This window comes from Protobothrops mucrosquamatus, unplaced genomic scaffold, assembly GCF_001527695.2.
Source record: "Protobothrops mucrosquamatus isolate PMUCROS unplaced genomic scaffold, P.Mucros_1.0 scaffold2928, whole genome shotgun sequence".
In the NCBI taxonomy this organism is placed as follows: domain Eukaryota; kingdom Metazoa; phylum Chordata; class Lepidosauria; order Squamata; family Viperidae; genus Protobothrops; species Protobothrops mucrosquamatus.
Window position 1 is genome coordinate 249696 of NW_015388953.1, and position 14394 is coordinate 264089.

General features: G+C 38.5%; 1 protein-coding gene across 1 annotated transcript in view; it reads right to left on the reverse strand.

Annotated features, from left to right (window-relative positions):
- Window positions 1–8331: 8331 nt before the first annotated feature.
- The window catches only part of RHOD (ras homolog family member D), an 8538-nt gene continuing 2475 nt past the window's right edge, over window positions 8332–14394 (reverse strand). Inside the window, exons 2-5 of the mRNA XM_015826021.1 lie at window positions 12026–12113; window positions 10029–10138; window positions 9287–9421; window positions 8332–8592 (exon numbers count right to left, since the gene is read on the reverse strand). Coding sequence (XP_015681507.1) covers window positions 8425–8592; window positions 9287–9421; window positions 10029–10138; window positions 12026–12113 — 501 coding nt within the window. The 3' untranslated portion in view covers window positions 8332–8424. The remainder of the gene's footprint in view (window positions 8593–9286; window positions 9422–10028; window positions 10139–12025; window positions 12114–14394) is intronic.

Genomic DNA, 14394 nt, shown 5'->3' on the forward strand with positions numbered 1-14394 from the left:
TTTATTTATTTATTTGATCTATCTATCTATCTCTACTTTAATCTATCTCCCTTCCTCGCTTTCTCCTCTCGTCCTCTGATTTGACCGGAGCTTTACGTAAAATTGTGGCTTTCTGTTGCGCCACCTACTGGAATATTACTATTTCCGAGGCATGCAAAACGTTGATTGTCTCTGCTTCACGGAGGGAAGAAGTGCTGCGAGGGAACGTTCGACCTGGTGTTTATTCCGGATAAGAGTTATTGATCTCCGTGGAACTGATCCGGAATAGGGAAATTAAGGATTCTGTTTTACATGTTACGCCCGCAGGCTAATTCTATCGCAGAGAAGCTTTATCTGATGCAGTTACCAAGTGAAATAGGATGGGGAGGGGCATTAAACACATTAGTAGGCCTATTTAAGCAAAAAGTGTGGGGTCGTATCCTATTAAGTGCAGCGCTGCGTGTTTCTCTCCTCATCTTAACGGAAAAGAAGAGCAGCCGCTCTCTCCAACCTTTTCTTTCAGGAACTGAAAAATAACTGATTCTGCCGCATCGTTTTAAGTTCTAAAAAGCAATTAGAAATTTGCTACTCAATAAAGAAAAAAACATGTTCTGGCTGGCGTGCATTCGCTTACCCGTTCTCTTTCCCAACAATCCTGATTGGGCAAAGCCGGTTTTCTGTCACAATTCTGGATCGCAATGAGAGCGTAATGAGAGGACCTTTTGGTTTAGAGTCGGCTTTCACAAAGTGTGATACAAGAAAAAAAATGCCTCATGTTTCAAAATCTGTACATAAAGCGTTTTAAGGGGGGGATATATAGACTGGCACCTATTTAACAAAGCTAATTAGATTTTGCTGATAGCTGTTGTCATTGCATAATTGCTTTAGAGTCAATCAATGTTTTAAGATTCACAAAAGTGAGGTGTTACCCTAATATTTTGGAGGCAGAGTTGAAAAAAATCTTCCTGAGGAATATTTCAGTTATAGATAGTCCACTACTTAGGACACAATTGAGCCCAAAATTTCTGCTGCTAAGCAAGACAGTTGTTAAGTGAGTTTTGGCCCCTTTTTATACCTTTCTTTCCACAGTGAATCATTGCAGTTATTAAATTAGTAACACAGTCGTTAAGTGAATCTGACTTCCCTATTGACTGTCAGAAGGTCACCAAAGGTGATCACATGACCCCAGACACTGCAACTGTCATAAATAAATTCTAGTTGCCAAGTATTTGAATTTTGTTCATGTGACCGGAGGATGCTGCAACAGTCATAAGTGTGAAAAACAATCGTAAGTCACTTTTTTCAGGGCTGTTGTAACTTCGAACGGTCACTAAATAAATGTAAGTTGAGGGCTACTTGTATATTGAAATCAGGCTTTTGCAATATGACAAAGTTTGTTTCAGAAAGTCTTTTTTAATACTCTATATTTGAAATGAATTATGCATTAATAGATTGGTAGTAAAAGCAAGGGTCACTTAACTAATTTGTTATGAGTAGATTAATTGTATGTTTCTCCAATCAGAAATATTTTTCAATAGTCCTAGGTGCAGATAAACATGCATGAAATTGGGTTGTCAGTATATTTATTTTAAAAATCTGAGTAATGCATGAGATTGAAATGCAATATGCTTACCGTGAACAATTCTACTGTAATGAATGAAACTTAATCATTGTAGGAGGTATATTTCTACTGAGGTTGAAATGATTCATGCAACATGTAGTCATACAAAATTATTACTTCCATTTTCAATTCCAATTAGGAGAACTAGTTTGGTCTAGTGGTTAGATCGGGTTAGAAACCAGGAGAGAGTGAATTATGGTTCTATTTTAGGCATTGAAAGCCAAGTGGGTGACTTTGAACCAGTCACTCTCAGCCCAAGGCATCAGGTTTTGGTGACAAGTTTGTCAATTCCTGCCTCAAATGGATCAACATCAGTTAAACTAAAAAAAAAGAAGACCTTGCTCTTGTGGGAAAATAATAGGAAGAAAAAAATCAATCCCAATGAGCAGTTATGTTGAAAGAAAGTGATAGGAATGCAGGATTTGGATGTAAATAACTGAACACTATTGGTGCCTAGAAAATCAGGATCCCCATTCATTGTAAAATAATATTGTAGTGACTAACTTTAACCAGAAATTTATACTCATCTTTAAAAGAACAATCTTTTGTATTTCTTTTTTAAAATAATATTTTATTGGTTTTCTAATTTTACAATTAAACATTTAAAAAGCAACGTGGTGACTGGGTAATCAATGATTCCATAACATACATAAATCTCAAGTTACAACATCAGATATTTCTTCTCTTTATCCCTTAATATCTACTATCTCATATTGAATTAATATAATTCTTATTGTTATCAACTAATGATTCTTTAAATCATTTTAAAAATAATAAAATCATAGTTTCTTTACAAGTCTGTCGGGGCTTAGCAGCATGCTGCAGTTTCTCAGCATTAAGGTGCTTCCTGCTTAATTGCTTGATTTGCAGGATAACAATATTAATTGAGGACTATTTTACTTTTGCCTTATTTCTTTTGAGTTTTCTACTCAGTGAACTTGCCCCAAACTAACGAGAGTCAGAACTAGAGTTTGTTAATTTGAAAGAAAGATATTATTTTTCACTCAGTAAAACACTTGATTCAAATCATACACAACTGACTAACAGGATGGGCCAGTGAAAACAGAACTGGCACCATTCCAACCACCAAGAAACCTACAATCACCAATGAACTCCAGAGAATTCAAATTTGACACAGGATATAATACTGCAAGGCGATTCCCCACTTCTTGAACTGTTGCATGAAGGGTTGCTGAACTGCAAAGCAAAATGTCTGCAGGAAATATGATCTCTACTTTAGTATTTATCTCCTTAAATGTAAAGAACCCCAACTAAAGTTATAGAGAACCAACCTGGGCTATCATTTTTCCAAAATTTGATTGCATGTCCTCAAGCGGTTGCTGACTCTTAGTGACCATATACTGTAGATCAATTTTCAAGATGATCTGTCCCTAACCTAGTCCTTCAGCAATCCCAATGGTGCACTCATTGCTACAGTAAGTACCAGCTTGCTGCCAGAGAATGCATAATGTGTCCAAAGTAGGATAAATTGAACCTGATCATATACCACAATAACTAGGATTTCAAAGTGCTCTATTAACAGTTTTTGCTTCATTTATTTTTGTTTTCAGATTTTGCTTTTCTTTGTTGTATTTGAAATCCCAAGCCATTGGTGTGGACAGCCAAATCCACGATACATGATATGATAGAGGTAATATTTTTTCTATGGTATATTCAACAACTCGGTTAGTTTAGTTTCTTCAACCTGGGGCCTTCTAGATGTTTTCAGTTTTAACTTAGAGTAGACACAAGTAATATGAAGAAAGGCATCAGGTTAGAACAGGGGTGTCAAACTTGCAACGTGACGTGTTGCGATGTATCACGACTTTTTTTCCATTGCCGGCAATGGGGTGGGCGCGGTTTCAGCATGACGGATCTGGCCTGCGGGCTGGCAGTTTCACACCCCTGGGTTAGAAGAACAGAAGAATCATATTCATTTTTATGGTTCTTTTTTCTCTGACCTCAAATTGTAATAAGTAGTGCCTGAAGAAAAATATTGACATATACATTGTGTTTTAAGTTTTTAAAAGATAGAAAATAAAAAAACATAATAGAACTTAAAGGTCACTATTAGCACTTTCTGACTGAAGATTTCCCTTTTTATTCTATGAATCGGGACTGCCTATGAAAAATTGGGCTTTCTACTCTTACTCAGATACACTCCCCCCAAGTCCTGCTATGATGCCTCATTACAGTGGAGGATAGGGATGATGTTTCCAGGAGGGATGAGTGAAGAATGCCAGGAGTATATGCCAAGAGTACATAATCCCAACAGAGTCATTCAAGATGTAAAAGTTAGTCCATCTGCCCAGCTAAAGCAACTAGGCTGAAGATGCTGAAAGTGGATGATAGCTTTAATGGCAATGTCAAAGGCATCATTTCATATTGCATGGGAAAATGTAATGGTAAACCACTCCTTTTTCAAATAATTTCTGTCTATCTGGAACATTTGGTCTGAGGGGTATGCTCTAGGCCAGGGCTTTTCAACCTTTTCACCCATTGTACCACTTTTAGGATATGGCAATATCCAAGTACCACCAGTCGCCTAGCAAGGTGTCAACAACTTGATGACTCCCCTCTCAAAAAAAAGGAAAAAAGTGATAAAGTACAGGTAGTCCTCGACTTACAACAGTTCGCTTAGTGACTGTTCGAAGTTACAATGGCATTGAAAAATGTGCCCCCCCCCCAAGCCACAGCCGAGCAAGACACCTGCCTGCCCACCCGGCGGGGCTCTTCCTCCTGTCTGTGGTTTTCATTGTTGTGAGCATTTCTGTTGAGTATTGGCAGCGGGGGTGGTGTGGTGTTTGGTTTTATTCCCCCCATCTGCTGGGTGGTTGCAGCAGGTTTTGGTCACTTCACATCACCCTGGGACACTGTGACCGTCATAAATATGAATCAGTTGCCAAGCATCTGAATGTAAATCACAAGACCCTGGAGATGCTGCAACATTCCAGCTGATCGGTGCTTCTTCAGGGCTCAGCAGAAGCACCAGGATCAGTGCCGAGCTCCAGCTGGAGCCTGGTGCTGATCCTGGCGCTTCTCCTGAGCCCTGACAGCCCCGAAGAAGCTCTGATCAGCTGGAAAACGGCACTGATCCTGGTGCTTCCGATGAGCTCTGACAGCCCTGCAGCTCCAGCCATCTCTCACTCAGGCTTGTGCGGTGCTGCCACCGGTTCAGCTCATTCCCCTCCCCCGCTACCACTTTTCTAGGATGGTCGCGTACCACCTGCCAGGTGCCAATGTATCACAGGTGGTACCCGTACCACTGGTTGAAAAGCCCTGCTCTAGGTTCCCGCAATGAAACAATGTCATTGTGTGGGATTGAGGAAGCATGCCTTTTCTACTGCTGCTCCTGACCTCTGGAACAGTAGTCTCCCAGAGATGCACGCAGTGTCTACTCTCCTGCAGTTCCAGAAGGCTCTGGAGATCTACCTATGATCCCAGGCCTGGGATTAAGGTGTTTATGCCCTGGTTATGTGTTATTGTTATGGTTGTTTTTACTCTGGATTACTACATTGTTTATATTTTTAATTGTTTTAATTATATATCTGGATGTTGTAAGCCACCCATAATTTGTTGAACTGTCATCATAAATGTAAATAATAATGAAGCTGAAGAAAAAATGGACCACCTAGTTTGCTGCTGCAAGAAAATTGCAAAGACTGATTATAAACAATGGCCTGATAAAGTACTGTAGTAACAACAATGTATTGGAATACCTGCAAGAAATAGTGTTTGCCTGCAAGCAAGAAGTGTTGGGACCATAAAATAGACAAAGAATAGAAAATGAAAAAGATAACATGCTCTGGGACTTTAAGATTTAAAGACTTTGTTGGAAGAAAAACTTGTGTAAGTCCTGAGAAAGGTTAAGGAGAAGATAGGGAACAGGCCAGGGCTTTTTTTTTGTCATAGAACGCACCGGAACAGAGTTCCGGCACATTTTTTCAACAGATTTTCCAGAGTTGCCTTGAACAAAATCCTAGTCTTTTAGATACATTAAAAATTGAAGGTTTTTTTTTTTCAACTACAAAGGTAAACCTTGTAGGGTAGGCAAGGCGGGTTGTATGACGTGTGTGAGTTCCGGCACCTTTTTTTTTTTTTTTTTTTTACAAAAAAAATACTGGAACAGGCTATTCTGGAAATAGGGTTTCTTAGCTGGAATCCTTAATACCTCATACCCAATTGTGGTTATTTTTTACATGTTTTATGATACACTATATTGAAAAACAAAAACTTTACGATTCAGTCAAAACTCAGAATGAGCCCTCTGCTGCCTTCCAGCAGTGAAATTATTTGTTAAGGAAAGTTCTGATGGTGGGATTCCTTCTTTCTGTGTGAATTTTTTCTCTTTCCCCACAACATCTCAATTTTCCTCTTCAGTGACTAAATAGATAGAAAATCCAGATTTTGGCATTTTTGGCGCTAGGTGGTAGTAGTGGTCATGGCGCTGAAAAATACAATTTATGTTATTTCTAGTTCTGCATAGAAAATAAATCTTGACATGTGGTGATGAGTGGTGACATTGTCCTATGGCAGTCTTCCCTAATCTAATGGCCTGTAGATAAATTTGCATTATATATGCAACACAGTACTTCCTTTCTCTCTGTTAATACAAGTCTGTGAATAAATAACATATTCAGGCACATCCAAAACTGATTTTCTCTGAGAGTTTGTTATATCTTAAAGACTTATTTAAGACTAATTAATCTGAAAATGTTGGACAAAGGTGCAGTTAGATAATTTTAAATCATGGGTTTCAAGGCTATTTTTTAAATGTTTCAATGTCTTTTTAAAAAATAAGCAGCATATCTAAAAGTCACTGGAATAAGGCAGGCTTCTAACATGATATACTGTGTACCCAGTTGCCCAAGGATGAGGTGTGGAGCTGGGATGGAAAAGTACTCAACTTGAAGAACCACGTTTGCAGGTTGGGTGGGTCCCTCCTTCTGGCTTTGTTCCTAGATTATCAGATGTAGTCTTCTGGATGCATTTGCTGTTCTTTTCCTTGGAAAAAGTAAATCTGGTTCCCATCATATCTTCTTTAGTGATAGGTAAATTTAACTAAACAACAACAACTTCCTTTTTTATGACCCTGTGATCCCTTAATTCGGGGTAGAGTCGGGGCAACTGGATGGAGCTGAGCATTTACTAGCCAGATGTCCTTCCTGACACCACACGGAGTTCACAGCAGATATTTTTTCTTTGTGCCCTAGGAGAGAAACATCTGCCACTACCTAGGATTTAACTCTTAACTTTCTGAGATGTGAGTGTCTTCACCACTAGACTACAATGCCACTCTAACAACAACAACAACAATACATACAAAACAGCATTTTGGGCGGCCATCCAATTTACAAATGTGGGTAAAATTACCTATTTCTAGCAAATTGCTCTATCCATAGAAGACTAAGCCATCATATATACAACACTTAATGGCCAAATAAGATTAATAAGCCAGTCTATGTTGCAACTGTTGTGAATTTGAAATAATAATTATGTATATTGCACAGTATGATCAATATACCACTTCTGTAAATCCCATTAGAACATGTTAACTGTCTACATTCAATACATAGAAATAAAGATCCAATATGAATGTCTCCTGCATAATTTCTAGTTGTAGAATAATACCATCATTCTTCTTTTCTTTGATATATTCCTTTGAGGGTTTCTTCTAATTTTTCTATTCATCTGATCCAAAATACATGGTTTTGGAATTTTTTTTGTGTGTGCTATTGAAGAAAGCACTGGAGTAACTGTAATAATGTTTTTAGGAGCTACCCTAAATATTGGAACAAAATAATAATTCAGAAATACATTAGAACTACTTTGAGCAATTCATATCTATTATTGCAGCTTCTTAAGAAACAGTTTTTGAGTATGCATAGTGTAGATGACCAGTAATAAGGGCGAGTAAGACATTGTGCCCAACTTGAACATGACTAACACTAAAAAAATGTTTATTTTCTGAAACTAATTACTATAGTGAATTGCCAGGTACTTAATAAATATTATTTTTCCAGTCTTAGTCAGCAAAATAATAGAGTGCTATTGAGCTCTGGTATGTAGCATTAAGCATTGTGAATTTTACATAATGTAATCAGTGTTTGAATATCTGATGAGTTTTTCACATGATCATTGACAGTATTCCATTTTGATTTAAATATTGGAACGATCTTCTGATCTTCTTTATATTGAAGGTGAACTGCTGTGCAGTAAGTGGAATATTGAACCATTAGATTCAGGAAGCTTGATATTCAATGTAATCTTATACTATCTATTTGCATGTTGGTCTATCTCGGGAAAGTCTCCCACCTTTAAAGCGCTCCATGGCATAGGACCTGGATATTTACGAGACCGCCTTCTGCCACAGATTCCCTCCCACAGACCGGTACGCTCCCACAGAGCGGGCCTCCTCAGGGTGCCGTCGGCCAGGCAGTGTCGGCTGGCGACCCCCAGGGGGAGGGCCTTCTCTGTGGGTGCCCCCACCCTCTGGAACGAGCTACCCCCNCAACAAGCGGGACTGACCTAGGGTGAATTTTAAATAGGGAATAATTTTTAAAAATTTTCAAAGATTTTAAATATGACACAGCTATTAATATATTTGCTTTTTAATTGGTTTTATAGGGGAAATGTTTTTTGTTTTGTTTTTTAACATGCTGTGAGCCGCCCTGAGTCCCTCTGGGGAGAAGGGCGGCATAGAAGTTTATAAATAAATAAATAAATAAATAAACATCTTTATGGAGAGATGTTATTCTGAGAGATTTCATCACACTGGGTGGATATGAACATTTGCAAATTTTCTGGAGTCACTCAAAGGATGGTCAGGTAAGGAGACAGGTCTTTTTGAGTCTTTGCCTCTGCTGTTCTTTCTTCATCTTTCTCAAAGCTGCTCTTGAAGCCTCTGTGAATATGTCAGTAATATTTTCATGGTAGAGGGCTGAACACTCAAAATATGCAACTGCACGGAGATTCCGAGCCAAGGCCTCTCCCTACAACAAAAAGAACAACATTGACATATCTTCTTAAAATTAGGGCAGGATAGGCAATGTGTGGCCTTCTAGGCCTTGGACTGCAACTCCCATCATTTTGTGCCACGGGCCATTCTGCTCACAGGTGATGAGAGTTGGAATTCAACAACTGCTGCTCGTTCCTGATTTAAAGAATGGGTAGAATGGGTAAAGGGCAACATACTTACAATACTGAGCTACCACAAAGCACAGGTGGTATTTCAAGATGAGGATGCAATGGTAACCATTTGTCTATGTAATTTCCAGCTATCAAGCCCAACTTGATGGGATCTGGCTGAATATTAGGATAGGGAAGTGCTTTGGATTTGATTCCAAAAATGTGTTTCAGAACATGGAAGGGCATAAATGTAGCATATGCCTACAATTCTTTGAAGTAGCTGCATCCTTTCCATATGCATGCAGTCAAGGGAAAAGAAGAAGCAGCTCTAAGGAGTTGCAGACATGTTCTTTTGTACTTTCATACATTCCAAAGCATACTTTCTGTATTATTTCTGAAGTATTGTTCAGCCCTGCTATTATTAGCACCTTTTGTTAGCTTTGATGAGACTGAATGTAGGCAGAACGTCACCTCATGTATTATGTTTTTCGGAGGTAAAGATTGTGGCTGTATAGTGCAACATGATTATACAGAACAGTGGGTGTCTGATTGTAGTACCTTCTGGTATGTGATGGGTTCTAGTTGGTTTTGATGTAACTTCCTTACTAGAACTTTGTCATTCCTTAGGTCAGTTTTGCAACCAACAAGCAAAATTGGAATCCCTTTGCAGAAATGGTTTGCTTCAGGGTACCACTAAAATGAGAGACAGACGAGATTAAAAAACATCAAAAGTAGACAGGTTTCAGGTATACAGAATCTGGTTTATTTTTTACTACATGTCTGAAAACTAGCAAAGAGCCTTCTATAAAGGATGTATATCTAGAATGAATGAGTTTTTACTCAAGGAATTTGTTTTCATCAATGGTCTTTCAGTGGGAATGTACAGACAGCTGTGAAAGCTGGACACAGAGAAAGAAGAAGAGAAAGAAAATAGACACTTTCAGATTCTGGATTTGGAGATGGTTGCCAAGAGTACCATGGACTGCAAGAATAACTAATCAGTCTGAATTCTGGACCAAATAAAGCCGATCTGTTCTACCATTCAACAAAGACTTGCACATTTGGGGCATGTGATAAAACCAGATGATGGACTAGAATAAAATGATTATGCAGGACAAAATGGAGTGAAATAGAAGAAAAGGAAGCAAACCCAAAAGCTGCATGGGTGTCCTTGGAAGAGCTGCAAGTTTTTCTGGTATAACAATTTGACTATTTTATTTACTGTAAGACACACACCTTCTCAATAGATACTAGAGCAAGCAATTTTCATTGAGCTCACACATTATGTTGGTCTTGTTACCTTTGTGAGGATGTTGTTGAAGCTGATGGGATTGGTGACATCATAACATATGATCACTGCATGGGCCCCGTTATAGGACAGAGGACGGAGTCTGTCATAATCTTCCTGTCCTGCATGGAATAATGTAACATATATGTGCATTGATTAATATTTTATATATAAGCATCATTTACAATATACTGTATGCACAAATGTTTATTCAAGGTCTTCCTCCCAGTCCCTTAGTACATTTCACTTCCCATAATAGCCACAAATAGCCATATTAATATATAAGGTAGTTTATGTCCGTCCTATATAATCCCTAAGTAATTTAAAGTATATGAAAGCCAAGCTGGATGACTTTGGGCCAGTCACTCTCTCTCAGCCTAACCCACCTCACAAGGTTATCACTGTGGGGAAAGCATGAGGAGGAAGAAGTACTAGGTATCTTTGCCACCTTGAATTATTTTTAAAAATAATAAAGGCACGGTAAAATTCTAATAAATACAATAAATAGTATAGTCTAATACACATTGTTTTCTCAATCCATTCAGTGAAGTTTGCTTCTAGTTAAATGTGTAAAAGATTGTGATTTGTGCCGCGTGGGTGTGGCCAATTGGGGGTGAGGCCCATTGGGTGGGCGTGGCTGCGATGGTAACAGCAGACTGGGTGGGACTAAAAAGTTCAATCAATCAATTCCAACTTTGCGAGATCTTTTCCCCCCCCCCCGCGAGTTGAAATTGACTGATTGATTGAACCTTTTTTTTTTTGCACACGGCAGCGGAGGCCTAAAGCGAAAAGGTTTTATAAAACCCAGCTGAAGGCCTAGGACTGGGGCGACGGCGCACGTGCCCACAGAGAGGGCTCTGAGTGCCACCTCTGGCACCCGTGCCATAGGATCGCCACCACTGTGGTAGATCTTTTTTCTAGAGATGAAAGAAACACTGTCCTTTCAGCTTTGTTGAAAGTATTTCTTTCATCTCCAGAAAATAACATCCGGTATCTTTGGACTGATGTTATAGGAAAATTTCAAGGTTCTAGAAATGGCCACTTTGAACTCCGAGAGATTGTCTGATATTCTCTGTAAGGGAGGTTTTTGTCATTTGCTTCTTCTCCGTCTTGGCTCATTTTTATATATTTTAATGAAAGGAAGCATTGAAAGGGGCTTTTTGTTACACTTGTCTGCCTCTGAAATACAGTTTCTGCAGGAAGATCTCAGTACTGTCAATAGATAGGGCAGCAGGGGAAGTGGGAGCAAGCAAGGCTATAAAATGTATAAAAGTGGGGGCAACGTTGAAAATGTATAAAAAGTGGCTTGCTTATTATGCAGTGAAGGGACGGTTACAGGATATCCTGAGTGATCTACCTTCTTTGTAAGAGCCAAAATGTTTCTTTCACCCATGCAGAGGCACTTCAGGGCAATCTGTCTCAACAGATGGATTAGACTCACTCTCATTATCATCCCTAGTCAGCATGCAGGCTGTGAAGCCCAGCACACTTGAGGGACACCAGCCTTGATAAGGCAAAATGTTCATTGCATGGTAGATCACCACAAGACTTCCCTCTTGGTAAAACATTGTGATGCATAAAGAGATCAGGTGATACTACCTTCCCAAAAGAGCAGAAAGCTTTTTGCTTATGGCCTGCATATTTCTGTCCATATGTGGATAAAAGATTGTGACGTGTTTTACATACTTCCTAAAGAGAGCAACCATAAGCTAATACTGTAGTGAAAGATAATTCTTTAAATTTAATTCATTTCATCCACCCCCACGTTGCTATGTTTTAGGTTGTTTTTTTCCAAGCAAATAATTCTGCCTGATTAGCTGGCTTTCAATCAGTAGCCAAAAATTGTTGGCAAACCCCAGCTGCATTTAACTTCCTTCTGGAAGATGATGTCTATCTATACAGGCAAAAGCTTGCTCGTTCTTCTACTAATGCAATCTCACTGGAAAGATTTTTATTTCGCTAATGTATCTGTTTAAAAAACAATGCAGCCGTTTTGACACAGGCCTTACCTGCTGTGTCCCAAAGGCTGATGTGGACTTGCTTGTCATTAATGTGAAAGGCAGCAGAATATTTCTCAAAAACTGTTGGGACACAAGCCTGGAAGAAGATGATGAAGAAAGTTACAGTTTTGCTTAACTGGATACCTCTTGAAGGATTGGTTGGTCTGATCCCATCCTTGCAGGGCAAATTTTTTTCTTCCACAGCATCTATTTCCTTTCACGTTATTTGTTTAAGAATATGTAGGCTGCTTTTCCAAACAAATCTTTTCCTACAAAGTCTTCAAAACATTTTGAAGAATCATATCTAACCTCTCTCTCAAAAAAATTCTAGCATTAATTAACAGCATCAGAAAACAAATCCCCCCAACAACTAACAAATACACAACACATCTACTGAAACAATATGTTGAATAATTAAAACAGCCAGTAGCCAACAAAAACAGATCAATTAAAAAGCGCCATTGGAGTGAGACGAGAAAATTAGCATTAGGCAGTCTGGAGAAATAAAAGTGTATTTTCCTATAATTAAAAAATGTAATAAATACATAGCAAGGAAATTTGAGTACTGGCAACAATGAAAAGGCCCATTCTCAGTTGGCCCAACCTGAGTAATATCTCACTGTGAAAGGGTGCCTTTAGGAGCACCTCTAAGTGATCCATATCCCAGTTATTGTCTCATCCATGGCTTCCCTGCCACAATCCTTGAGGGAGAAAGCATATTATCCACTTCTGCTGAATTATTATTATAAACCTGGAGCCAATTTTCATCTGACTCTAGATTACATTTGGTAAAACAAAATCCTCAGAGTTATATAGGCAGATATTTCCAAATATTCTTTTATTTCACAAAGCTATAGGAAAGTAATTTCTTTGCTTTTCCTTCTTTTCTATCTCTGCCACATGTCACCAATCCACATTGACTTATTTTTGCAATAAAACTGATTCAGTTGTCAACGCAACATACAGATAAAAGTAACCAGGATAGATCACTTCAGCTTATACATGCAGATACTGATCTGTGGAGTCCTTGGTGTTCTCTGAACTTGATTGTTTGCATGCAGATGTTTCATTACCCAACTAGATAACATCATCAGTACACTGATGAGATGTCTGCAAGCAAACAACCAAGCTCAGTGTGCACCAAGGACTCCACGATTCAACCCTGAGCTACATACATTCTCTTCTGTTGGAGACCTAATTTTTGGGTGATTATTTTTAAACAAATAATTTTCAAGGGAGACTCTAATATGAAACTGTTAAATTATAAACTAATATTAAATTCTATAGCCTGCATCAATGAAATAGTTTATTATGTTATGTTATGTTACGTTACGTTACGTTACATTACATTACATTGGGTAGGATGTAAAAATTGTATTGCTAATGGCTAATTGAATAACAATGAGCATATGTTATTGCCAAGGATATAGAATTCAGTCCTGTGGTCAAATCTGATTTCCAAGGTTATCCCATCTAGCTGGCAGGTTCTGAAGTAAGGCACTGCACCCCTCATGAGTGCATCACTTCCCCTAGATGACACCTTCACCATAATAAAAAAGGACCAGTTAGAGAACACCCATAGAACCATCAATAACATTTTTAAAGGAATCCAGTTTACAAGAGAAGAAAAAAACCAACAACTTGCTACCCATCCTGGACATTTTGATCAGCAGGGACCACAATGGCAAACTAGAAATGCAGGTCTACAGAAAAACCACTCATACTAACCAGGTGTTCCACTATCAAAGCAACAATCCAACCTCCCACAAGAGAAGCTGCGTAAGGACTTTATTTAGATGAGCCCAAACACACTGCAGCAACCTGTAACAGCAGAAAAAGGAAATAGATCATCTATACAACATATTCCAACAAAATGGATATCCACACAACTTTATCAAAAAGTCCCTGACCACTCAACTCAACCCAACACAGCACAGTCAATACAAACCCTACATCAAGAATATCTCAAAAACCACCAACAGAGTATGACAATCACATGGAATCAGCATAGCACACAAGCCAACTAAAGCCCTTCAAAACATCCTAAGCAAATCAAAAGACCCAACAACCCTAGAAGAAAAAACAGGAGTCATCTACAACATACAATGTAAGGATTACAACAACCACTATATAGGACAAATAGGCAGAAGACTGACAGAATGCATCCACGAACAGGGATGCATGGGTAATGCTTACTGTTTTCTCATCATATATACATGTAGAGTATACATCAATGGGCCTAATGAAATAGATTTTACTTCATGAAACTTTATACTGCTACAAATGAACTAATGTTAAAGTGTTACCAGATTCTTATTTCTTTTACGTAACCAATGCAAAGTCTAACTTTAAATAATGCAGGTTAATCTATTTGCCCA